The sequence below is a fragment of the Ovis canadensis genome, chromosome 13 (assembly GCF_042477335.2).
Source record: "Ovis canadensis isolate MfBH-ARS-UI-01 breed Bighorn chromosome 13, ARS-UI_OviCan_v2, whole genome shotgun sequence".
Lineage (NCBI taxonomy): Eukaryota > Metazoa > Chordata > Mammalia > Artiodactyla > Bovidae > Ovis > Ovis canadensis.
The window spans coordinates 38,203,094-38,230,644 of NC_091257.1; the positions used below are offsets into that span (position 1 = coordinate 38,203,094).

The following is a 27,551-nucleotide window of genomic DNA, read 5'->3' on the forward strand; positions in this document are numbered from 1 at the left end:
TGAAACTGAAAGTCACTAAAATTGGGGTTTTAAAAATTGCTTTATATCTTATGCTACTGATTATCTTCCAAGGCCATACCAAAGTCTTTGTTTTTTCCCCACCTTCTCTTTTCTCTCATCTCCACTTCTTGACTTTTCCTTTCCGTATTTTGAAGCTTTTTTTTTTTTTTATGCTTGAGCCTTGTATAAGTGTGCCATCTTTCCAGCTGATTGTAATTTTTTACTAAGGCCCCATTAACTCCAGATCAATGGCTTATTTGACTCACTTGACTTTTTTTTTTTTTTTTTTTGTCTAAAAGACAATTCACTGTACACATTTTATTTACAGTTTTGTACACTGTCTCAATATGAATGGGACCGCTTTTCTACTTGAGCCAATTTTTTAACCAAAGCAAAATAACCTAAGTAATACAAAGTGTTAAAATACAGCATAAAGATACAAAAACAGACATACTAATTCTAATTAGGAATGTAATTATGATGTTACATTTTTTATAATCCACAATTAAGTTTAGGAAATCACACAAACATAGATCACTGATTTGAATGAAATGCATAAATTTGTAGCAAAGCATTGTAGTTTTAAGTTAAAAAAAAATTACCAAAGAATGCACAAAATTAATGTTTATTCCACCTTTGTGTCATATTCCTGGATCCTTCACCAATGTTACATGAGAAAGAAAAACTAAAGCAAAACAAATGAAAAACTGAAATCAGAATCACTAATGTTATCAAATAGGGAAACAAATAAATTAAAATCTAGCAGCCATCAGCAAGAAGTACAGCACAGATAATGCTGTAAAAAGAATCAAAGAAAATTGCCAGAAAACTGTATGCATCATACTCTTTCAAACCAGCAAAATATGCTCCTGCATACAATGGAACGTAAACAAAATCATTCTCTTGTAAGGTACAGAAATGCAAGTTCTTTTTTTTTAATATTGTAGATGGGTCAAATGTGTTTGTAATGGTTATTTCTATTAAGCTATTACAGACTGGGCCAGGAACACATTTATGGATTCTGGGGATGATGTGTACTGTAATTCTTTGATTGAGATAATGGACACTCTAGCCAAAAAAAAAAAAAAAGAAAATATGAACACAGAAGTACAAGACAAAGGCGAATGAGACTTCTCTTATATCTTAGCAACATTTAGATGGAAATCAAATTTAAATGCAGTCCACTCTGCTTTTGAAGAGGCTTTGGTTCAGCTCCCAAATCTCGATTGCTTGACGCAGTCTCCTATGAGAATACTCAGAAGGTGTCTTCTTAAACAACAAACCTATTTTTAGTGGTGGAGCCGCTCTTAGTAGCTGTGTCTGCATGGGACTGATAACCAATCACTATCTTTGGAGGAAGTCCTAACCTTTCCTTGTATACCCTCCCTATATGTGTAACAGCTTCTCTGTTTTCACATTCAGTAGTCCATATTGCTATTTTATCACCTTTAGCTCTAACATTAACAACAGCTCCACATACATCATCACTGTAGTCATCAAAAGATTCTCCAATAAGGCACAGCAGTGTCTCTAGCCAAAAACGATCGAGGTCACTTCGTCTCTGCTGTTTGTTCAGTGTAATTAGCCATCGTCCTCCTCGTTTGTTTTTCTCATCTTCCCACATAGGCTCAATACCATCCTTAAAAAGTGAGTAGTCACAGCCAGGCATTAAATTACTAGACAACTGGATATGGTTGTACAGAGCCCAAAAGTCTTCAACAGTATCAAACTTAGAGATCAATCGAAGGTTTGCTTGCCAAGTTTTGCTTTTATCATTTTTAAAAAACCAGAGTGCCCATCTGTTCTGTAAAGGATGTTTAATATAGTGTTCTGGGTTAGCAACCTCCTGATTAGATTCTGTTTTCTCCTCTTCTGTAGGCGGGGGATTTGGAGTAGGGGTGGTTTCCGGTTCCACAGTCGCCATCTTAGATCGATCTCTCACTTGACTTTTTAAAGGAGCTAGAATTATTTAACCTTCAAAGCATATGTATGTATTTATGTATGGATGGATGTACATTAACCTTTAATCTCTCAAACACTCAACCCATGTGTAAGGGTTAGATGGATGGTTCTGAAGATTGGGTGGAGAGAAATGGTATGGAAATGATGAGCAGGAAAAACGGCATTTGTGAGGGTGGGGGATAAATAAAAGTCATAGATTAGATTTTTTTCATAATAATATGCAAATTCCTTCTACTTTTTCACACTCCCACCTGCAATTGGAGATGTCGACTTCTCAACTCAGAATTATAGCTCTAGTTAACTGTAAACTACAGGAGAATGTTGCCTCTCTCAGATGTATTGGTGTAGATAAAGGTTTCTTGCTAGCTGGGTTCCATGTCTGCCTCCTCCTCTTTACATCCCTGTGTAATCTGCTTCCACGTTGCACCAAAGATATATAGCAGAAGTGATGGTATGTGCCTTCTGAGCTTAGATTATGAAAGACTACAGCTTTTGTCTTGGGTTCTCTCCTTTGGATCTCTCACTGTTGGGGAAGCCTCATCGGGAGCAGCCTATGGAAATACCCAGAAACAGGGAGGAACTGATGCCTTCTTCCAACATTCCCATTGCTGTGCTGGGAAAAGATGCTGTAGACCCAGTGAAGCCTGTGATACCTGCAGCCCTAGCTAATGGCTTGATTGCAACCTCGTGAGAGGTCACCGCCGGAACCTCCAGCTGAGCTGCTCCCAGATTCCTGACCTATAGAAACAATAAGACTATACATGCTTCCTGTTTTAAGCAGCTGAGTTTGGTGTGATGTTACATAGCAGTAGGTAACAACCCATTGTAAACAATGGGTTAGACCAAAAACTAGACATATTCTTCTACTTTGGATTTCACATTTCTAAAGTCAAACTGGAGTATGCTGTGCTGTGCTTAGTTGCTCAGTCACGTCTGACTCTTTGCAACGCCACGGATTGTAGCCCATCAGGTTCCTCTACTGGAGTGGGTTGCTATGCCCTCCTCCAGTGGATCTTCCCAACCCAGGGATTGAACCCAGGGCTCCTGCACTGCAGTCATTCTTTACAGTCTGAGCCACCAATGGTCAGCATATAACCAACTTTGGTGATTGCAACTCTGTATTTGTTTTGACTGTGATTTCACCAAATCATGAAAAACTTGGTTGAATGGCTTGATAATGTAAGATTAACATCATAAGTTGTAGCCAAGTCTTAAATCTTTTTTAAACCTGCTTTATTTCAAAAAGGTTTTGAAGTAATACAGTTATGTGTTTTACAGCCAGATGCAAAACCAGCCTATCTTTTAAACCGATAAATAGGGCAAACTAAATGCAAAGAAATAATGATTCATAGTTTTATTTTTAATGAAGCAAATACTGTAAAACAAAACTTTTTGTTGGGTTTAAAAACAGTGAGTTACAAGCAGTGTTTGGAAAAATATATAGCAATAAAGTTAAAAGAAATTAGAGTCCCTGAGGTGTTTGAGTTGCCTAATTACTTTTGAATTAGTGTGCTAAATGTATATACATATTTTTTCCTTTCTTTTTTCTTTGTGGAGAACCTCTTCATTTTGAGTCCTTTTTGTGGGTTCTCATAATGGATCACTTAATTTTGCTCAAATTCTTCCCTCCTACTTGCCATTGTGAGCAGGGAAATTAGCTGAGTATCATAATATATGTTTAGATTAATCCTTTTTTTATAAGCCAGTTTTTAGGTTTTTGTCAGTTTCTTGGAATTCACCTCTGAATTTTCTTATATAACCACAATAATGGTTCTTCCTTTATGACTCCACAACATGTCTTCAAGAATCAAAAGTAGAGAGAACTACACCTTTTTCACATCCAGAAAGTCCCCACAGCTCATTTCAGAAGGTTTTAAGCCTAAGATTGTAAAATGATGAACATACTTTATTTGGCCCGCACTGTGTTGTTTTAAGGGGCTTCCCAGGTGGCACTAGTGGTAAAGAACCCATCTGCCAATGCAGGAGACATAAGAGAAGTAGATTCGATCCCTGTGTTGGGAAGATCTCCTGGGGCGGGGCATGACAACCCACTCCAGTATTCTTGCCTGGAGAATCCCATGGTTAGAGGAGCCTGGCGGGCTACAGTCCATGGAGGTCGCATAAGAGTCAGACACAACTGAAGTGACTGAGCACGCATGCATGCGTGTTGTCTTACACAGTGGTTTTTTTTGTTTTGTTTTGTTTTTTAAAGCTTCCAAAACTTAAAAACAAGGCAATCATATATCTGGCTTCTCTGGAAAAATCCAAGGATCTGACTGCAGTTAGGTCTGCATTCCCACGCGGCAGCGCTGGGCTGAAGAAGCCGAGTAGTTGGTACTCCTTGTATCTGGTGTATGTGTTTTTCCAGTTTACTATGCTCGCCACTCGGTTATTGTTCCTCTGGCTTCACTTAATTTAATTACTTGCCTGGGCCCCGTCTTTACCACTGCTGATCTAACCAAACCAAGAGCTGTAACAGTTAAGAGGGGTGAAGGCCATGGTGGTTGTTTAGTCGTGTCCAACTCTTTTGTGATCCCATGGACTGTAGCCTACCAGACTCCTCTGGGGTCCATGGGTTTTCCCAGGCAAGAATACTGGAGTGGGTTGCTGTTTCCTTCTCCAGGGGATCTTCCCAACCCAGGGACTGAACCTACAGCTCCTGCCTTGGCAGGCGAATTCTTTACCACTGAGCCGCCAGAGAAGCCCTAAGGCCATGATGAGCACTGTTAAAGCAAAATCACTTTTGCCTGATGCACCTGGTTTTACCTGTACCTATTATACGCTGATGGACTTTCCTGTCTGTGTTGTTCCTGTCTAGTTAGCATAAAGTCATTTATAATATTTGATTCATCCAGCTTTAGATACTAGTAATCTTATGAATGTTGTTGATCTCAAATGTCCCCCCTTTTATCTGTGTCTCTTTTTGTTCAAAAAATTAAATCTAAAGTCATACTGAGCTTGTCACAGTTCCATAGAGATGGCTGCCTCATTTCCTTCACTCAGCAATGAGGTATTGAGGAGGCCGAAGAGAACTAGTTATTCCTTGGCTGAAAATAGCTGACCGTCAGATTTGAGGACTATATATCAGTTGTCTACATGCATGCAATCAATGGCTTCAATTATTATTTATGAATAAGGAAGGTGCTATTGGATAGCTTTATTTCCACTGACAATTTGAAGCCTAAAAAATTGTTTAAATTGAATAACACTTAGCATTTTAAAAATGTAATATTTTAACTGTAACAAAGGCATGAATAAGACAAGAAGGAAAGTGTGAAAAAGTGAATAGTATTTCTAGCATATACTTGTAATTTTCAAAGAATAATTATGCATTCTTTCCTAATTTGTTTAAAGGAGATATACATTCCCACCATTTTTAAAAATAAGAAACTTTTTTCCATATTGAGAAGTAAGCTAAAGTATTTATATTTCTTTTTCCTTTATAATAATAATGTTAGTATAGTTAGCCCCAGCAGTAGCTATGTGTATAGTCAAAGACATGTTCATATTTCTTTTATTTTTTAAAAATAACTACATTGAAGAAAATTTGGCAAATAGAGAAGAAAATATATCACCAATAGTGCCATAAACCCCACTGAAATCCTGTTAATGTGTTGGTATAACAGGAAACCTTTTTTCTCTGTTTTTTTTTTTTTTTTTGGCATAACTACTTCTAATCCTGCTGGTTACGTAACAGTATATGATTATGTCACATGTTCTTGCATAAAAGAAGATATAGTTGTTAAAAATTCACTTTTTGAAGATTCATTTAAAATTTATAAGGAGGTTAAGATATTTTCCCACACTGAAAATAAATTTCTTGGCTTGTTTTTTCCCCTGGTCAAAACTTTTATGAACATCTGTACACATCAGTCTTTGATTTCCAAAGTGTAATAATTAATTAAACAACCCAAACTCATTTCCATATTAGAGTTAAAATGAATTCTGTGAGATTTCTCCTATGGGGAGTAACTTTAAAAAATGTATTTATTTGGTTGTGTTGAGTCTTAGTTGCCTCAAGCAGGATCTTTTAGTTGCAGCTTGTGGGATTGAGTTCCCTGACCAGGGACTGAACCCGGTCCCCTGGGTTGGGAGCACAGAGTCTTAGCCACTGACCACCAGGGAAGTCCTCTCTGGGTATTAACTTTTAAGTATACCAGATTTTTGTAAGGGTTTCAGTTATTCCTGCCTTTTTTTTTTTAAGAATAGAAAAGTATAGGGAAGAAGAAAAGGGGAGATGGAAGGAAAATGGGAAGCCCTGCCTGAAATTGCACCCTGTGTATATTTCCCCAGACACTCCCCGTCCTTGACTCCCAGCCCCACTCTGCACTGCAGTCTGTTCACACATTCACCTTTAGCAAAGTCCACCAGGACAGAACAATGTTTTACTCTATTTGGCTTCTGCAAGATCTGACTAACCAAGTTTCTGGCACACAGTAAGCATGTCATGAACACTAAATGACCAGAAAAAAGAGCAAAATATGTGCATACACCAAGCCTGAGAGAGGACAGAATCATATCAGTATGGCTGGGGCTGTCAGACTATCAACCACATGGCTTAAGCCTGAGGATGTTTTTCATTTCACATGACACAAAATTCAGAGTCAGGGCCATTCCAAGGTTGGTTATGCAGCTGAACAGTGTCACGGGGGACCCAGATGTTTCTTATTTTTGTACTCAGCCATCCTCAGCATATTGGCGATTTCTCCTATTACAGTTGCAAGATGGATGTAGGAGTTCCCAGATGTCATTTGCAGGCAGATGTACCCATGTCCAGCACAGATGAGGTGGTGTTTCCTCCTGTGTATCTCTGTTTATTACAGAGGAAAATCTGTCACAGATGCTTCCAGCTGACTTCTGCCCAGGTCCCATTTGCCAGGATTGGTTCACAAGCCCATGCCCTGACTAACAAGAAGCCAAGTGCGACTGGTACAGAAATACCAGAGGAAGCAATGGTATGGAAGAGAAGAAAGGTACACCACGGGAAAAAAGAGCAGTAGAGGCAGGATGAAATAGTTAGCCTGTGGTTTGTGTAATATATGTGTAGTATGGCTTGCATTATTCTAATGTAATATGTATATGTACTCTTACCTATATATATGTCTTGTACCCAGTATATGTATGAAAGTGGTTGAACAGTATTGTTTATTAATAACAATGTGTGCCATCTAAGAGCAGAGCCAGGTTTTGAAGGACCATGTAAACTGGAGAGGTAAAGTATATGAAACTCAAGTACAGCATTGATTGCTAGGCCCCATCCAGGTCCCCAGAAGCTTCATTCCCTTCAGGAAAGCCTTTCTTTGGTTCCCTCCTCATCCTTCCCATTATTTAGCATCACTATTTCAGAAAGAATGGAAAACAGCTTTAGATGGGAATGGGTAACAAGCTAGAAAAACTGGGGAGTTCAGGGAAAGGAGGATAATGGTACTCAATTATTCAAGGAAAGAATAAAATGTATGGGAGTTACAACGATAATATTTGTTTTAAAGAACTTTGTTTTCATTAATAGTACTTTCAGTTGTTCACTGTATATTCTTTACTCTTAGAAACAGTGTGTAAAAATGAATATACATACATAGATAAAGTAATCCTTATGCTTTCTCAAAATATGTAGCCCAGTAGAGTTGACCTTGAACGATGTGGGAGTTAGAGGTGCTGACCCTCCCTGGAGTGGAAAATCTTGAGTATAATTTATAATCAGCCTTCATATTATCACTTCCTGCATGTCTGAGATTCTGAATCCAATCAACCACTGATGGTGCAGTACCGCAGAGTTTATCATTGAAAAAGCCCACCTGCAAGTGTGCCCACCTGGATCAAATCCAGTGTTGTTCAAGGGTCACCTGGATATATAGATTCCAGGCACCCTTGTATATGGCTATATAAAGTTGATGTTACCATACAACAGGGAGGTCTGGCATGCTGCAGTCCATGGGGTCACATAGAGTCAGACACAATGGGGCGACTGAACAACAGCAACAACCATACCACACCTGTATAATTTAATTGAATTAAATTAACATGCTAATTATTAAAGTAGAATATAAAAATTATATCTGGAAATTGCATGATATCACACCCTTATGTTTTCTTCCCTTTTCCCTTGGGAAGAAAGAGTGATCACCTGCTTTACCTGCTATATTGTTGGTCTTCAGGGAATGGCAGTAGAATCTCAAAGAGGTTTCCGAGGAATGTCTTCTATTGATTTGAGGTGGATATTCCAGTCAGTTGCTGCTGTTGTCTTTTTTTTTTTAATTAAAAAATTATTTTTTATTTTTACTTTTTGGGCATACTGTGCAGTAAGTGAAATCTTATTTCCCTGAACAGGGATTGAACTCATGCTCCCTGTGGTAAAAGCAGAGTCTTAACCACTGGACCACCAAGAGAGTCCCCTCCCTACCTTTTTTTTAAAAGACATATTCCTCTTATCTGCCTCTGGTTCTTGAGATTACATATTAACTTCCCATTGTATTTCATATTTCACACTGGATTTTTAAATTGAAACATATTTGCTAATCAGCGTAGTGTTAATTTGTAGAAGTGTATCATTTGCACCAGCATTGAGTGATTCTGGCACATAATAACCTTCCATTAATACTTGTTTAATGAAAGAATGAATGAATCGTTTATACAATATGGGACTTCTCAGATAATTATAATAATTGAAGGAAAACAAGTGTTGGATACTAACCTTCATTTTCTAACATTATTTCCTTTTAGAAATGTGATATTACCAGTTGTTTGAAAAATTAAAGACTCTTCTTTAAAGACTAAGTGATATGCTGAATTGATAATTTGGCTATTGACATAAATTGTCCAGGAGTGGAATTGCTGGGTCATATGATAATTCTGTTTTTAGTTTTTTGAGCCCTCTCCATACTGTTCTCCATAGTGGCTGTACCGATTTACATTCTGCTGTGTGGTGACCTAAATGGGAAAGAAATCTAAAAAAGAGGGGATATATATGTATAACTGATTCACTTTGCTGTACAGTAGAAACTAATGCAACATTGTAAAGCAACTATACTCCAATAAAATTTTTTTTAAATAACAAAAAAGATATAAATTGTCAAGCTGCTACACATCTGAGAAAATGAGAACATAATTTGAAAGGAACAGGTTGTAGAAATGGGTGTATGTGATTCAGTAAGAGAGTCCATGAACACGAGAGTAGGATCTGTAACTAGGTAGTGTATTTTATGCTTCTAAAAAGACATTTTTTACACATATATGGGTCTGCCTGTTTGCCTCACATTCTCTGTAATTTAAAAACTGTGTTATTTTTTTATAGCTGTTATTCTTGGACACCCAAGTAAATCAACATGTATATTCAAAAGATATTATTTCTGACATATCAAATGCTTATGATTAGTTTCTTTGATGTTAAAATTTATATATATTAAATCCTGTTGTTTGGTTATAGTTCTCATTTTTTAAAATGTTTTTGTATGTACAGCAAAAATGCACCTTTTGTGTACAAAGTTTTAAAAAATCTTTTAAAAGTACAATAAGATGAAAGGAATTAAAAAATCGACATTACTGGCACGAGATTCATGTTAATGTTTACTCATGTAAACAGTACAAAATACTGCCTAATTAGTGTGGTTGGTAAATTTTTGGTACTTTAATTTTCTCTGTTATTGTAAACCATGCATAAAATGCTTGCCTATTGAGAAGTGCAGAATTGTCAGAGCTTAAACAGCTGACATCTGCTTACTCTCTTAAAAAAAAAAAAAAAAAAAGAATAACAAGCCATTTCAGCCTAATCTACCTCAAATGTGTTCATGTAAATGGAGGTCCATCTATTGACCTGTATTCTTTTCAGCTTGCGATTGGCCCACATGGTTCATGAAACCAGGAAGGCTGATTTGAAATGCAGATGTCGAGACAGTGAAGTACACCCTCCCCTTTTCGCTTTGCTGTATCTGTCAGGGTGAAAAGTGGCTTGTACAAGGGTCAGTCACCCATACTCACTTAATTACTTTTCTTGGACCCACAGAGCTGTCACAAGCTGTGGTGGATGCGGGAGCTGTTCCTCTTTTAGTGCTCTGTATCCAGGAGCCAGAAATTGCTTTGAAAAGGATTGCTGTTTCAGCCCTCAGTGATATCGCGAAGCATTCTCCAGAGTTAGCACAGACAGTGGTGGATGCAGGAGTGATTGCTCACTTAGCCCAGATGATCCTGAACCCTGATGCTAAGCTGAAGGTATTTAAAAATAAAGTTGAGAAACAAACAAACCAGGATTCCAATAATCTAAGAAAATGGAAACAATATGTGTGCAGATGGATAGTATGCATTTTTAGATATTAGTAAATTATCATGCAAAACAGGTCTGGGTATATTACGTACTTGGGTCCTTTCGAAACTATGCTGTAAGGACTGGACAATCAAGATGTGACTGGGGAAAAGTACATGCAATGTTGAAAACTAGAAGTAACATCAGAATTAATAATTAAAGTAAGGAATCATGTCACAATTAAACCTCAGGGTTAGAAGGGACCTAAAGGTTTTCTAACCCACTATTATATTTATGTTTCCTATGAAAATGGCCATATTAGTCTTTCGAGCTTTCTAAAATTTAATTTTCAGTTAATAGTCACCAATTATACTTTCATATTATAATAGTTATGTTCTATAAGATATTAAGATTGTCAGTGTTAATTAGACAATGTAAAATTCTTTAAAATGATAACAGCCACATGCCCAAAGTTCTGCTTGATCATGTTTGTATTACATTACTGTACTTATCATAAACTAATGATTTAAGTAGTGCATAATTAAGAAGTAATATTCACCCAAAGATCATATTCTTTGACCAGCCTCAATAAGTAAATATTTAAATAGTCAATAGTGTGAACTAAGATGTTCAACTTGGAAATTAGGAAATTTAAGAAATTGAGTATTTAAGTATAAGAGTAGGAGGTGAATACTTCAAGACTGTTAGCTTATGTTGGATTTTTGATTATTTCTTCCTCTTTATAAAGGAATTTGAATGTGTACAAAGCTGTTTAAATTACGTCTGAACTACGCAGTGGACCCTGTGTAACGTTTGGGTTTGGTTTTTGTTGAACAGCGTCAGGTCCTTTCAGCTCTCAGTCAGATTGCGAAACATTCTGTGGATCTGGCAGAAATGGTGGTCGAAGCAGAGATTTTTCCAGTGGTACTTACGTGTCTGAAGGACAAAGATGAATACGTGAAGAAAAACGCTTCTACTTTAATTAGAGAGATTGCAAAACATACACCCGAGGTAAAACAAGGGGAAAAGAAATCAGCTTCAAAATATAACCACATGCTGTTAGTTTTAGTTATTAAGCAGAACATCAATTTGTTGACAGGGCCCCGGGTGGTGTCACGTGTTGTGAGGGTTTCTCACCCTTAGCACAGTGGACGTTTTGGATGAGATGATCCTTGTCGTGGAGGAGGGGGGGGAATGTCTGTATCCTGTAGGGTGAATGTTCAGCAGCATCTCTGGCCTCTGCCCACTAGATGCTAGTAGCACCCCTCCCCTAAGTTGTGAAAATCAAAAATGTCCCCATGTATAACCAACTATCTCCAAGGGGACAAAAGTGCCCCCACTTGAGAACCACTGGGTTGTAGCAATGGAGTTTGAGTCTGAAATCTCAATTTTTAATCATTAATCATTGTCTGCTTTCCATTTCTAAGTTGTAGGGACCGTGGCCCTTTGTTGTCCTGTCACTCTAGGTCATCTGGGTGTAGTGAGAGATAGTGCCCCTCCAGGTTGGGAGAGATCACCAACTCCCTGCTCAGCTGCTCATACATACACAGTGGTTCCTGCTCTGGGTTCTTAGATGGGAAAAAAATAGAGATGAGGCAAACTTGGGTAGATTCTGAAGTTGGTCTTTTTCTGTGCATATTTTCACGAATCAATTTCATTTCACCAAACTCTTCAGTATTTATTCTTTATTTCACCCAACATCTTTATCTGCTTGAGATTTTTCAAGATTGGAGTGCCAACAGCTAGTGATCATTGCTAGCAAAGGACAAATAATGAGGCTAGAATATTTCAAGTTTGACCTCATCTTTCAGTATTGAGTGATTAATCTGTTTCATACTCACGCATTGTGTGGAGGGGGTGGGGAACGGTTTCAGCAGTTAGCGAGTTATGAACTAGCCCTAGGTTTAGTGTTTATGTGAGGAACTTTGACATCTATTACGATAAGGATAAAAATCATGTAAGAAAAATTGAACAGCAGAGAGGCTCACAGTGAGCATATTCTGTAATTAGAAATAGCAGGATTGTTATCCTTGTATATTTCTTTGATAAATATAATACTTTGGAATGATATTTCAGATTGTGTTGTTTAGCCCTTAAGTTGTGTCCGACTCTTTTGCGACCCCATGGACTGTAGCCTGCCAGGATCCTCTGTCCATGGGATTTCCCAGGCAAAAATACTGGAGTGGGTTGCCATTTCCTTTTCCAGGGGATTTTTCTGACCCAAGGATTGAACCTGAGTCCCCTGCCTTGGCAGGTGCATTCTTTACCACTGAACCACCATTTTTTAGGTCTGAAATTTTAAAATTTGGCAATGCTAACTTAATAGTATCAGACATCCTGGAATGTGAAGTCAAGTGGGCCTTAGAAAGCATCACTACGAACAAAGCTAGTGGAAGTGATGGAATTCCAGTTGAGCTATTTCAAATCCTGAAAGATGATGCTGTGAAAGTGCTGCACTCAATATGCCAGCAAGTTTGGAAAACTCAGCAGTGGCCACAGGACTGGAAAAGGTCAGTTTTCATTCCAATCCCAAAGAAAGGCAATGCCAAAGAATGCTCAAACTACTGCACAATTGCACTCATCTCACGCGCTAGTAAAGTAATGCTTAAAATTCTCCAGGCCAGGCTTCAGCAATATGTGAACCGTGAACTTCCAGATGTTCAAGCTGGTTTTGGAAAAGGCAGAAGAACCAGAGATCAAATTGCCAACATCCGCTGGATCATCGAAAAAGCAAGAGAGTTCCAGAAAAGCATCTACTTCTGCTTTATTGACTATGCCAAAGCCTTTGACTGTGTGGATCACAATAAACTGTGGAAAATTCTGAAAGAGATGGGAATACCAAACCACCTGACCTGCCTCTTGAGAAACCTATATGCAGGTCAGGAAGCCACAGTTGGAACTGGACATGGAACAACAGACTGGCTCCAAATAGGAAAATGAGTACGTCAAGGCTGTATATTGTCAACCCGGTTGTTTAACTTATATGCAGAGTACATCATGAGAAACGCTGGTCTGGGAGAAGCACAAGCTGGAGTCAAGATTGCCGGGAGAAATATCAATAACCTCAAATATGCAGATGACACCATCCTTATGGCAGAAAGTGAAGAAGAACTAAAGAGCCTCTTGATGAAAGTGAAAGAGGAGAGTGAAAAAGTTGGCTTAAAGCTCAACATTCAATAAACTAAGATCATGGCATCTGGTCCCGTCACTTCATGGGAAATAGATGGGGAAACAGTGAAAACAGTGGCTGACTTTTATTTTTCTGGGTTCCAAAATCACTTCAGATGGTGACTGCAGCCATGAAATTAAAAGACGCTTACTCCTTGAAAGGAAAGTTATGACCAACCTAGACAGCATATTGAAAAGCAGAGACATCACCATGTCAACAAAGGTCCATCTAGTCAAGGCTATGGTTTTTCCAGTGGTCATATATGGATATGAGAGTTGGACTATAAAGAAAGCTGAGTGCTGAAGGATTGATGCTTTTGAACTGTGGTGTTGGAGAAGACTCTTGAGAGTCCCTTGGACTGCAAGCAGATCCAACCAGTCCATTCTAAAGGAGATCAGTCCTGGGTGTTCGTTGGAAGGACTGATGCTGAAGCTGAAACTCCAATACTTTGGCCACCGGATGCGAAGGGCTGACTCATTGGAAAAGACTCTGATGCTGGGAAAGATTGAGGGCAGGAGGACAAGGGGACAACAGAGGATGAGATGGTTGGATGGCATCACTGACTCAATGGACATGGATTTGGGTGAACTATAGGAGTTGGTGGTGGACAGGGAGGCCTGGTGTACTGTGGTTCATGGGGTCGCAAAGAGTCGGACACGACTCAGCGACTGAACTGAATTGAACCGAACTGAACATAATATTCAAAGGTCATCTTATACTGGACTTCCCTCGTGGTCCAGTGATTGAGAATCCACCTTTAATACAGGGGACAGAGGGTCGGTCCCTGGTGGGGAAATAGATCCCACATGCTGTTGGTCCTGCATGCTGCAGTGAAGACCCAGCACAGTCAACTAATACTGCTAATAATAAAACCAAAATATCCTCTACAAAACATTTTTTAAAAATAATAATTAAAAAAAAATAAAAATCATCTCATACTTTAGGGCCGTGATAATGTAACTCTCCCTCTTTTCTCTTAGCTTTCTCAGCTGATAGTGAACGCTGGGGGAGTTGCTGCCGTGATCGACTGCATTGGATCCTGCAAAGGGAACATAAGGCTGCCAGGCATCATGCTGCTCGGCTATGTGGCAGCTCATTCTGAGAACCTGGCAATGGCAGTCATCATTTCCAAGGTTTGTCCTTGCTTCCTTTCCCCCTGATTCTTGCAGCGAGATCCTCTAAGACAGACCAGAGATTAATACTCTCCCACAGAGTGTACAGTATAACTGATTAGAGACAAAGAATTACCAGCTTTTTTCCAGGCTTACTAGTAAGTTTGCCAGAGCAATGCTTAAAGTAAGGTTGACTTGGCAGGAAGTTTGAAGTTTTACTCAAATGTCAGCACCTCTGAGTATTAGTATTATCTGTATCTAAGTAATGTGTATTTTGTATCTTGAAGGATTGGCTTTACAAATATATAAAGCATACTTTGATTAAAGACAACTAACATACCCAGTGGTCATTTGTATCATCTTGTATGGATGGCTCTCTCTCCTTCAGCTTCCAGGAGCTAATTTCTCTTCTTAGACGTGGGCAATTCAGAGTGCATGGGCACATGTCGGATAGCAGTGTTTCTGTTTGCTTGCTCGAGGGATTTGGCCTTATCTCAGTTTACAACTCGGTATTAACCTACCAGATTGAATAACCCTGGCTCGTAGTAGGTGCTCAAAAAATATTTGTTGAATGAGTAAATATTGATCTCCTGAAGCACGCTTCAAAGGCTGTGTGCTCCCAGTGTCTCTGGCAACCCTCTAGGGTGCAGGTTTCTTATCGGCATGGAAAACCCACTGCTGTATGTTAAACAGAAGTGTGGATTTTTTTTTTTATCCTTTGCTAATCCTCAGAATAAAAAGGAGCCTCAGATCTTTATTTTCTACCTATTCCTTGATAATACTTTACTTCACTCCCTCTTTATCCTGAGCTTTTCCTTTTGTTCTTCTATTACCAAAGACTCTGATAGTGACTAGAGCAGTAGTGCTGCTTCCTGAAGGGTCACGATGGGGATATTATTGGAATTGTTGATTCTCGGTTCTTGTGTGGATTGTCAGAAAGTCCACACGTAGGAAGGACGAGGAAAGAAGCCGCGATTGCTTTTGCTTCCTGTGTTTCTGCCCCAGACTATCCAGGAGGTGCTCCCCCTCTTTGGTCTGGGGCTGCTGGCCTCTCACACCTGGTTGTCTTTCATTTAATTGAAGATCAAGGTGGGGGCAGCAGCAGTTTGAGGCTGATCACACAGCACTGTGTCATTCTTTCTGGTTCTGTGTAGTACTGTCAGGACTGACAATACCTCCCATCTAAATAATACTTTCTAACGTTCAAAGCACTGTCTCGCTTCTTGTCTCATTTGCTGTTCGTAACAGCCATGGCTAGTAAGTCATCATTTTGGGGACTGTCTTCTTTTCCTCCTGTTCTTCTTTCTTGGTATGTCTCAGATGTATGGACTTTCTGGAAAGTTGCCTCATTCTGAAGATAGAAAAGATTCTGACCTTTTTTTTTTGTTTGTATGGGCTGACACACATTTTTAGTTGTAAGAAAGAAGTCAAAGAAGTAATATGGCAGATCTCTTCTGGAAATTGGTCTTAATAGCCAAATTTAGGGACTTCCATTGTGGTCCATTGTTTCCAGTGCATGGGGATTTGGATTTGATCCCTGGTCGAGGAACTAAGATCTCACGTGCTGAGTGGTGTGACCAAAAAATAAAAAAAAAAAAAAGAAATATAAAGGTGGAGGGAAAAAAACTATAGACGATCATTTGGCCTTTGCTTGTGGTAGGATGACCATGTGATAGTGGTTTTTGTGGTACTGAATTTAAGGTGATAATTTAGTATTGGCATAAGATAATTTAGTTTAGTCTCAAGTTAGAAAGTTATGCCTATACAGAATGAATTATAATTTGATTTGGTTATTTGACTCTTCTTTGGGTATATAAGCTGTGATGCATTTGAGGCCCTTTAGTTAATTCTGTTTTATTTAGCTACAATTGAAGTACAAAATACAAGCACGTGCCATCAGTGTGATAAAAGTACTCATCCCTTCTTTGACATTCAGTCAGATTAAATTGGGCAAAACTATTGTGTAAATGTTGACCAAAAGTAATGGAAATTTATTATTTCAGGAAAGATTTTAGTGAATATATTTCACCTAAAATTTACTTAAACAGTATTGTTGCTCATATTATTCATTTGATTTTGGGTCTATAGTAGGTATTTTGTTTTTGGATCTCTTGGTGAAAAGTTAATTTTTAAAAAGATTCTAAATTAACTTTTTTAGTTTAGAAGGAAAGCAAATGATTTTATTTTATTTTATTTTAATTTTTTTTTTTTTAGCAAATGATTTTAAACTCCTATGCATTTTTAATTTGTCACAGTGGTATCTGGCTTTGCCTAAATACTAGCCTGTGGCATCTGTTTTTTGGTTAAATGCCTCTGTTTGGAGAGCAAACGCTAGTAGAGATACTTAGTTTAGTTGGATTGTTACAGATAATTAAGGTAAATTAGTTCTAGTCGTTTTATTGACTTGAAGAATGACGGCCCCTGTGAAGTGCTCATTTATTGAACAGTTTAAAGGAGAAAAAGGATCAAGACTGAAATGATTCTTCTAATGTCTGAGAGACATGGAAGACCCTTTAATCCTGCTCTAGGTTCGTAACTCTTGCTCTTTTGATCCACACTGCAGGGTGTGCCCCAGTTGTCCCTCTGCTTGTCAGAAGAACCAGAAGACCATATTAAGGCTGCTGCCGCTTGGGCCTTGGGACACATTGGGAGACACACTCCTGAGCACGCACGGGCCGTCGCTGTCACAAACACTCTGCCTGTCCTGCTCTCTTTGTACATGTCAACCGAAAGTTCTGAGGATCTTCAAGTGAAAGTAAGTGCTTAATTCTTCACCGTTTTAATGAAGATTTGTTAGATTTTTAACTCGTTCTTATAATGTGTAATTTTAAATTTTTAATTTTTATTGTGGACAGTATCTTTTTTTTTTTTTTTTTGGTACGCTTGATTGACTGACTGATTTTTGTCTGTGCTGCTCTCTGCTGCTGCTCTCAGACTTTCTTTAGTTGCTGCTGGCGGAGGCAAGCCCAGCTGTGGTGCCTGGGCTCTAGGGCACTTGGGCTTCAGCAGCTGCAGCTGATGGGCTCGCTAGTTGTGGTGCATGGGCTTAGTTGTTCCAAGGTATATGTTATCTTCCTGGACCAGGGATGGAACCTGTGTCTCCTGCACTGCAGGGCAGTTTCTTAACCACTGACTGGACCACCAGGGAAGTCCAACAATATCATTTTTCTGAGTCAAGAAATAAGTTTATCAGAAGAATTGAGGTGACTGTTTGAAAACGAATTACACTTGTCTGTAAAAATCAGTGATAAAATTTAAAGGAAGTTTTCTATGGGTACAAAGTTTTTTGTAAAACAAATGTCTGATTGTTGCCATCTACATTTCTATTGACTTTTCTTATGGAATAGAAGTTAAATAATAGGACTTTGGAGGTGAAATTGGCCAGAGAGAGCTTTAGTCCATTTTAAATTAAAAATTGAGCCTAAAAAAATGTAAAAGGAATGCCTCTCCAAAGTCATTCCTGAAGCATGAGTGACGAGTGACCTCTCCTAACTCCAAGTCTGTCTGATCTTTTAGTTATGTCTTATATTTGTTCCTTGAAAGGAAAATGACCATAAGATTCCCAAAATTAAACATTTTAAAATCTTGTATTAAAAAAATGGAGATTTCTGAAAAAAATGTTACTAAGATGGCTCATTAAACATGAATATAAAGTAGGATGGGTTTTAAAAATAATTTTAGAATTTCAAAGAAAGAAAAACATTCCCCAGCATACTCCCTATTAGGAAAACATCTAACTTCTTGAAAGCAGCTCTCAGAATTAATTTGAGTTGAGGGAAATACACAGAAAAGACAATAATTCAAAATAAAATGAACAATAAGTTAAATTACTCTTAAATTTGAAGGAAAACAATAAAGTAAGAAATAGGAAAACACATTTTACAACAACTTTAGATAGTATAATGGGACAGGAAATCTATTTGAACTGCACAGTTTGAGGGACTCTGAAAGCAATCGAGTGAGTCATTTATTTGATTTATAAATTTTACAAAAGTGAATTTATGTTGATTTGATTATGTTTACATATTTTTTCTCTACAAACTCATTGAGGGAAGTTGATTTCTAAGATTAAGATTTCTAAGATTTCCATTTTTATAAGACTTTCTAGATCAAAGCAATGATTTAATAGATATCTATTACTTGTCTCCAATGTTGAGTCTATTCCTTGGCAAAGCATGGTAGATGGTAAAATTGATAATGTGCTTAGGTCTTTTCCTGTGTAACAACTCTGTGATTCTTTGACTTTCTGGTGAGAAAACACAACTCCATTTCCAGTTTTGACTTGTCTAAATAGAGATGATTTACATATGTGTAATTTTAACCTATGAATGTCATTTTCTTTTTACCTCAAAAACCTATTATCATCATTGTCTTTCTTTCTCCCTCCTCCTCCCCCTTCCCTACTTCCTCCTCTTTCCTTCTCCCTCCTCCTCACTTCTCATCCTCCCCACCCTTACCTCTAGTGATCCAGGGAAATAAAAGAATACATCAGCTCCAGCATGAATAATTAATAGCAGAGTAGATAGTAATTATAGTTTGAGAAACCCTTACAAATAGTCTCTTAGGGAGAGCTATATACTATTTACATGCTACCAAGTTTATATAACTTAATTGTTAATGAATGTTATGATGCTATATTGTATAAATATCATTGGAGTAAAAACGGTTGATTACTTTTTGAAGTCAGGTAATTTTTACTGTATATTAGTTTAACAAAGGTGGTTTTGTTAAAACATTAAGGTTTACTAATAGAAGGTTCCTTCTACCTTTATTTGATACAATATTTATTTTCAGGAAATACAGTGGGTATTAAATTAAAAGTGATTTATTAATTATTATCCTGTCATCAATCTTTCCAAGGCTTTAAATCCATACAAATGTTTTCTGATTGTAGGGACTTAATCATTCCTTTCTTTTTTTTCTTCTCCAAGGTCTCTTGGACTCTATCAGTTGTTTTAAAGGCTTTAGAGTAAAAGTCCAAACCCTTTGATTTGACACTATCTCAAAAGGGAAAAGTATCCAAGCACTTTAGGAACTGTCTAATGGTGTTTCTCATTTGTTATTCTGTAGCAGCTTTCAAATTACAAGGCCATGTTGAAGTTACTTTTGTCCCAAAGACATATAAGCTTCTGTAAGCATTTTCTAATTGATTCTGATCCAGGAGAGCCCAGGAACAGCCCCTTGGAATTTCTTGCACATTTTCACATAGTCTTACTATCTGCCTGTACCTATGTAATTTCAAATGCCTTATGAAAACTGAAAAAAAATGTATCTTTTATATAATCATCTTACCTACATATATTTTGAAAATATTCAGGCAGTTGTAGTTTCATTTGTTTTGATTCAGAGGTATTAGATGGAATTAGTTTGGTATTTGAATGGTTATAAAGCTATTCAAATAGTTATAAGACTATCTCTAACATAATTATGTAAATATTACATTTTTATTGTCTTGGTTGTTCCCCTTTGTTTTTAGCAGCTTTATTGAAATATAGCTTATATTCCATATAATTTACCCATTTTAAACTATATAATTCAATGGTTTAGTGAAGATTCACAGGTGCTACCATTGCCACAGTCTAATTTTAGAACATTTTATTTTCCCATTAGCTGTCACTCCATGTCCTCCCTGTCTAGCCCCAGGCAACCATTATTTTACTATCTGTCTTTGAGGATTTGCCTCTTCTGGACATTTCATTTAAACAGAACCATACAATATATCCAGCCTTTTGTGCCTGGCTTCTTTCACTAAGTGTAAGTTTCAGGGTTCATCCATGTTATAGCATATATCAATATTTTGTTCCTTTTAATTACCAAATAATATTCCATTATATTGATACACCACATTTTGCTTTTCTATTCATTGCTTGGACCTTGGGTTGTTTCTACTCCTTGACCATCATGAACAATGCCACTGTGAACATAACTGTACAAGTTTTTGTGTGGATGTGTGTTTTCATTTCTCTTGGGTATATACCTAGGAATGGACTTGCGAGGTCATATGATAACTCTTTTTAACATTTTGAGGAACTGTCAAACTGTTTTCCAATGTAGTTATACCATTTTGATTCCCACCAGCAATGTATGAGGGTTCTAATTTTCAATATCATTGCCATCACTGGTTACTGTCTTTGTTTTTAATTGTAGCCATCCTAGTGGGTATGAATTCGTATCTCATTGTGGTTTTGATTTGCATTTCCCTGATGGCTAAAGATGCTGAAATTTTTTTTCTTGTGCTTATTGGCCATTTGTATATCTTCTTTGGAGAAATGTCTAATCAGACCTTTGGCCCATTTTTAAATTGGGCTATTTATGTTTCTATTATTGAGAATTTAAGGATTCTTTACATCTTCTGGATACAAGTCCTTATCAGATGTATGACTTTCAAATATTTTTTCCTATTCTGTGGGTTGTTTGATCACTTTATTGATAGTATTGTTTACAACAAGTCTCTAAAAAACTTTAATGAGATTCAGTTTATCTTTTTTTTTTTTTTGCTCCTGTGCTTATGGAGCTATATGTGAGAAGACTTTTCCTAGCACAGAGTCAAGAAGATTTACTCCTGTGTAACCCCCTCATTTAAATAACTATAGCTCTTTGGTCAGAATACTTTCAGAATAAAATTAACTTTTGAATAAAGAAGCATTTTTCATTTTAAGCAGTTTTCAAGAAAGATCATTCATTTTCAACAATGAAAGCAACAATGAATAATTTTTGGTTACCCCTTTCTTTTTCTGTGAAAAACAAAGTGGCATCAAGTGTTTGTCTATAATTGACAATTTTGTTTTGCTGATTACTATTCTTATGTGTATCGTTAATAGGAAAAAAAGGGTAGTATTGCTAATCACTTATTGTGGTTTCTGTAAGAGCTTTGATCAGTGTGGCTAGAGTCAGTTTTTAGAAATGACAGAAAAATTAATGAATGTAGAATTGTAGATGCTACACTAGTTTGTAGGAAAACCAGGCTCAAACCCAAGTTGCCCTACACTGATAGTCCATGATTCCTTCCCTAACATCATCATGTAACATTATAAGATAAACACTAACTACTAAATGCTGTGACATTTAGCAAAATTCATAACCTCTTATTCGTTATTTCGAAGTAACACGTGACTTGATTTTCTGACCTAGGTAAAGAAAAGGATTTGTTGACCCCACATAATTTCTGTACAAGTCACAGAATAAAATTATAGGAACAATTTTATTTCACTCACAGCCTGAAGTCACCAAATACAAGTCATATTTTCTAAAGGCTTATACATTTTAAACCCAACATATAACATGATCTTGTATGTAGAAAATCCTAAGAAATACACACAAACACATTCACTAATACTAGAACTAGTAAGAGTTCAACAAAATCACTGGGTAGAAGATAAATATGTAAAAACCAACTGTATTTCCATATTCTAGTAGTAATTCAAATATGAAATTAAGAAAATAGTTTCATTTATAATAGCATCAAAAGAATAAATATTTAGGAATAAATTTAACAAAAGAAGTATAAGACTTGTACACTGAAAACTATAAAACATTGCTGAAAAAAATTAAAGAAGATCTGAATAAATGAAGAGACATTCCATGTTCACAGATTGGAAGGTTTGATATTGTTAAAATGGCAATTCAATATTGTTAAAATTGATGTATATTTTCAATACAATCCCTGTCAAAATCCCAGGTGTCTTTTTTCCTCAAAACACTTGAGAAGCTGATCCTGAGATTCATATAGAAATGCAAAGGACTTGAACTTGCCAAAACAATCTTGAAAAAGAAAGACTTATACACTGCCCAATTTCAGAACTTACTCTAAAGCTACACAAACAAGACGCTTACAGAAAGACTGTATATATGTCAATGTAGTAATCGAATGAAAAATCTGAAATGGACCCTTTATCGTCAACTGATTTTTCACAAAGGTGCCAAGGCAATTTAATGTTAAAAGATAGTCTTTTCAGCAAATGGTACTAGAACAATTATTATATCTTCAGACAAAAATATTAATTTGGATCCTTATCTCATACCATACACTAGAATTAACTAAAAATGAATAATACTGATAGATCTAAATGTAAGAATTAAGATTATAAAACTCTTGGAAGAAAACATAGGAGTGAGTATTTTTAGCCTTGGAATATGCATTGATTTCTTAAAAATGACACTTAAAGCACAAGTAATAAAAGAAAACATTGATAAATTGGATTCCATCAAAATGAAAAACTTGTATGCCTCAGAAGACATTACTGAAAAAATGAAAAGACAAGCCACAGACTGAAAAATTACTTGCAAATCATATATTCAAGCAAGGACTTGTATTCAAAATATATAAAGAGCTCTTACAACTCAGTAATAAGAAGATACATAACCTCACTAAGCGATGGGCAAAAATGAATAGACATTTCAGTGACAAATGACCAATCAGCACATGGAAAGATTCTCAACATCATTAGAGAAACACAAATCAAAACCATAATGAGATATTACTTCACACCCACAAGAATGGTTATAATTAATAAGACAGAAAATAACAAGTGTTGATTATCCTATGGAGAATTGAACCTTCCTGCACTACTGGTGAGAATGTAAAATGTTGCAGTCATGTTGAAAAATCATTTGGTAGTTTCTCAAAATATTAAACATAAATTTACAATTATCACCCAATAACTCTACTCTTCAGTATTTTCCCAAGTGAAAAAATTTGCATGTGAATCTTCATAGCAGCATTATTCATATTAGCCCAAAGTGGAATTAACCCAAATGTCCATCAACTGGTGAATGGATAAACAAAATGTGATAAATCCCTGTAATGGAATACTATTTGACGATGAAAGGAGTGAAGCACTGATATGTGCTATAACATGGATGAACCTCAAAAACATTATACTTAGCAAATGAGGCCAGAACCAAAAGTTAACATATTATGATTTCATTTATATGGATGGTCCAGAAAAGTAAAATTTATAGAGACAGGAAGTAGATTAGTAATTGTCTGGGGTTGGTAGGGGTAAGTGGAGGAGGGAATATGGAATAACTATAAATGGGCATGGGTTTTTTTGGGATGATGAAAATGTTCTAAAATTAGATTGTGGTGATGGTTGCCCAACTCTGTAAATTTACTAAAAATCCATTGAACCGTGCACTTAAAATGAGTGAATTTATGGTATGTAAATTATATCTCAGTAGTGTTGTTAAATAATCTTAAGCCCAGATATTGACAACTAAACAAAATCTTAACTAATATACTAATATTTGTTTCATGCTGGATAATTCAACTGATTATGATTAATAATATACATCCTGATATAGAAGTTTATAGTCAAAAATCAAGTATATTTCTTGATGAAGGATAGTTAAGCTCAGTGGATTCCTACTGTCATTAGAGTTCTTGATTAATAACTTGACAGTCTGTCACCAACTTGGAACTGTTAGGATTGGGGTAAGGCTGTCTGGTACAGTGAATGTGATCTCCACTAGCACATTAGTAGACTTTGTCAACAACAGCTTTTAAGTTCATCATAAAGTTCTTCATTTCGTTTTCAAACTCCAGAACACAAGATGTGACTTTTTGTCAAGCTTTCATTGATTACTTACTTTGGTGTGTATTTTTCTTTGTATTTCAATAGAGTAAAAAAGCCATAAAGAATATCTTACAAAAATGCACCTATTTACCAGCTCTTGAACCATTTCTGTATGATGCTCCTCCCAATATTCTGAAGCACGTGGTTGGACAGTTCAGTAAGGTAAGACATGCTCTCTTAGCCTGGAAGTGGGGAAAGAGAATTAAAATGAGGTATTAACTTGCATTTTCTTGTTGGGTCAGTGTTTTCTTCTGTAAGATGGGGGCAGGGTTTTACTATTTGATTTTACTGATCATATCGACAGGGAGGGTAATATAGGTTAATAAAATTCACGTAAGTTAATAAAATTCACACATAACTAATTCACACTTTCTTCTTCATCATGCTTCCTCACAGCCTCTGTCCTGTCTTTTTTATGTTCCTGGAGAGTAAAAGAGTCAACACGTGAAAACCTCATAACCCTTTGGTAGTTTTCCTGGTGACTCTCATTCTCACTCAGCTGGAAACAACTGCAAAGATCCCCACAGTATTTTTTGCGAAATCCGTGCACTTACCGGAGATGCTTCCAGACAATCATTTGGAATGTATTGGCTTATTTGGTAACCACTCTTTAACCAGCATGGCTGTCACGTTTCTTAGCTCACTGCAGACTCAAGATAGTAAGGTGGAAAGGTGAAGCTGCTGGATGGGGTTCAGCCAGAGGAACTGACTCCTGACAGCTGAGGCCAAGAGAGAGAGTGTGTGTTCCCACAGCCGTGGATGGCCAGGAGGAGGACCCTAAGTCATCAAGAAGTGGTCAGGTTGTGTTCAGGTTGGATTTAAGAAAATAGGGTCTTTGAAATTAGTATTTCAGTGTGGCTGTGAGCTCAGGCTCTGGAGCTGGGTTGCCTGGGTTTCTACTAGCAGCAATACCTTTAACGACGTCTTGACCTCTCTAAACCTTAGTATAATTACCCATAGACTGGGGCTAACAAGAGAACCTATTTTATAGGGTCATTGTAAAGATTAATGAGTTGTTATATGTATAGAGTTTAGCCTAATCCCAGGCACTCGAAAAAAGAAAACCCACAAAACCCCAAAAAAGTTGTTTTTGAGAAATAAACCATAAAAGTGCTAAAGGCTGATTTTAAAAAATTAATAAAAATGAATGGGGGCCAAATTCACTTGAAGCGTCAGTTATAAGGCTGTATGAAGGAGGTACTACTGTTGTGTACTATATTTCTACAAATAATAAACAAAAACTATATGTTGTTAAAATGTTTAAGCTGGGCCTTACAGCTGAATGGGTCTAGTTTTAGGTATTCCTCTGAAAGATCATACTGTCTTTGACTCATTTCTGTGATCTCCAACATCTTGCTGCCCCTTAAGCACCATAGTCACTGGATGGTAGGTTTTACGTTGCTGAAGCCTCCTCAGAATACAGCTCTGTGTATCAAACACTTGTGCTCTGTCTTCTTCCTTCTAAGAAAATAATAAGTGGACTTCCCTGTGGTCCAGTGGCTAACACTCTGTGCTCCCAGTGCAGGGGGCCCAGGGTTAATCCATGGTTGGGGAATTAGATCCTGTATGATGCATCAAAGATCCCATGTGTTGCAACTAAGACCTGGCGCAGTCAAATAAATAACATTTTTTAAAAAAAGAATAAAAAAAAATCAACCTTTGTTTTCTGGATGCTAAGTAAGAAAGCAGCCAGCTAATTTTATCAGCTAAGAGGGAAGAAGGTGTAAGGGGACGAGTGGATCATCTACAGACAGTCATCACCTCTTGTGAGTAGCTGACATTATTTCTGAAAGTTTCGTTTCATACTCTAATCTTTTAGGCTACCAGGAGTGAGATAGTCTAGTTTTATTGAACTTGCTGTGAAAACAAACACTAGCCTGAGCTGAGTTCAAAATAAGTCACTTTTAAAGTAAGTCAGTGGGATTTGTGGAAGTTAGCTAAGATAAAAAAAAAAAAAACACCACAATACTGCATACCACATACTCTTATAAATGTGCCTTTAGGAATATTTGCTTCAGGTAGAATTTTACCTTTTCTTAATCTAAGGATCCAGAGCACTAGAAAAGAGAGAGGAAAGCAAGGCAGAAGATAAAAAGATATTAATTTAAAAGATAGGAGGTAATAAAAACTCTCCAGGCCAAACAAAATATTTAAAGCCTATAGGCATTTCCATTTTTTAGAAACATGCACACTTAGTGTCATCTTTTATTGTCCAGTTGATGTGTATTATCATTCTAATAGCAAAAGCCCTTTGTAGTTTTAGTTTTGTTACATGTCTAGATGTTAAGCATTAAGGGATAGACAAAAAATAGTTAAGACCAAGTTCTTTTTCAAGGAACTTTATAATTGAGCTGGGGGACTGGATGAAACAAGCAGAAAACACTTCAATGTGCTAGACTTCATGATAAGCTTTAAAAAATTTTATTTTTTAATAGCTTGTGGGATCTTAGTTTCCTGATCAGGGATGGAACCTGTGCCCTCTGCAATGGAAGTACGGAGTCTTAGTAATCCCTGGACCACCAGGGAAGTCCCTGATAGTTAAACTATTATGTGGCAAGTGCACTGAAAGGGGTCTAACAGAATGCTTTAAGAGAAGAAATGCACCCAGCTCAGCCTGGGAAAGAGAGTAGGGGTGTCCCAGAGAAAGTTTCTTAAAGGAAGTTACCCCCAAGTAATGGGAGAAGTGTGTGGAGGGCAGAAGGGATTTCGAAGAGGAAGAAGCAGCATAGGCAAAGCAAAACATGCTTCAGACGCAACCTTTGAGGTTATTGAAACACAATTTAGTGTAGAGGTTGGTATGGAAGGATTTCGGAGAGGTATTTAGGACCTGAGTCACAGAAGACCCTCTGCGCCTTGTTAAGGATCTTGCCTTTAACTTTGGAGAGACCTTGAATGGCTGTAAGCGGAGGACAGCCACTGTTGTATATCATACCTATACAGTTGGATCTCTATTACCTTTGCTTCTGTTCATTGGCTTTATTCCATCTCCACAGCATACCAAGTTGATATATTTCCAAAAAGGCTGCATTTTTCTTGGAATCATTTGCAAATTTAGGCTCATTATGTTCCAGGTATATTAGACATAAATTCTCTTTTTCATTTCCTCATATATTATTGCTTTTCAAGAGTAAAAATCCAGCTTGGAAAAGAAAAGCTGACACTTTTATGTGCTTCACTTTTCAAGGTGCTGCCACATGATAGCAAAGCTCGACGACTTTTTGTAACAAGTGGTGGACTTAAAAAGGTACAAGAGATAAAAGCAGAACCTGGATCTCTCCTTCAAGAATATATCAACAGCATTAACAACTGTTACCCAGAAGAAATAGTAAGGTAGGAAAAATGGACTTTGGGAAGGTCAATGTTATTCTGTTTTTCTATTCTCCAATTGAGATTTTTATATCCACTATGTGAAAATGTGGACTTTGAAATAGCACAGAAGACTGAAATATACTTCTGCTTCTCCCTCGATCTCTTTTATCCTTCAAATTAAATGATGT

At 37.0% G+C, this 27,551-nt stretch overlaps 2 protein-coding genes across 3 annotated transcripts in view; one reads left to right on the plus strand and one right to left on the minus strand.

Annotated features, from left to right (window-relative positions):
• The window catches only part of SPAG6 (sperm associated antigen 6), a 60,580-nt gene that overhangs the window by 27,415 nt on the left and 5,614 nt on the right, over positions 1-27,551 (plus strand). The window contains exons 5-10 of one of the 2 annotated variants that reach the window (XM_069547414.1): positions 9,962-10,167; positions 11,036-11,209; positions 14,348-14,500; positions 17,043-17,234; positions 24,100-24,216; positions 27,239-27,384. In XM_069547414.1, coding sequence (XP_069403515.1) covers positions 9,962-10,167; positions 11,036-11,209; positions 14,348-14,500; positions 17,043-17,234; positions 24,100-24,216; positions 27,239-27,384 — 988 coding nt within the window. The remainder of the gene's footprint in view (positions 1-9,961; positions 10,168-11,035; positions 11,210-14,347; positions 14,501-17,042; positions 17,235-24,099; positions 24,217-27,238; positions 27,385-27,551) is intronic. The other variant, XM_069547415.1, reaches the window with a different exon arrangement.
• Positions 304-1,934, minus strand: LOC138416930 (eukaryotic translation initiation factor 4E). Its single transcript, XM_069546443.1, has one exon. It carries the CDS (start codon positions 1,922-1,924, stop codon positions 1,271-1,273), a length of 654 nt encoding a protein of 217 aa, XP_069402544.1. The 5' UTR covers positions 1,925-1,934; the 3' UTR covers positions 304-1,270.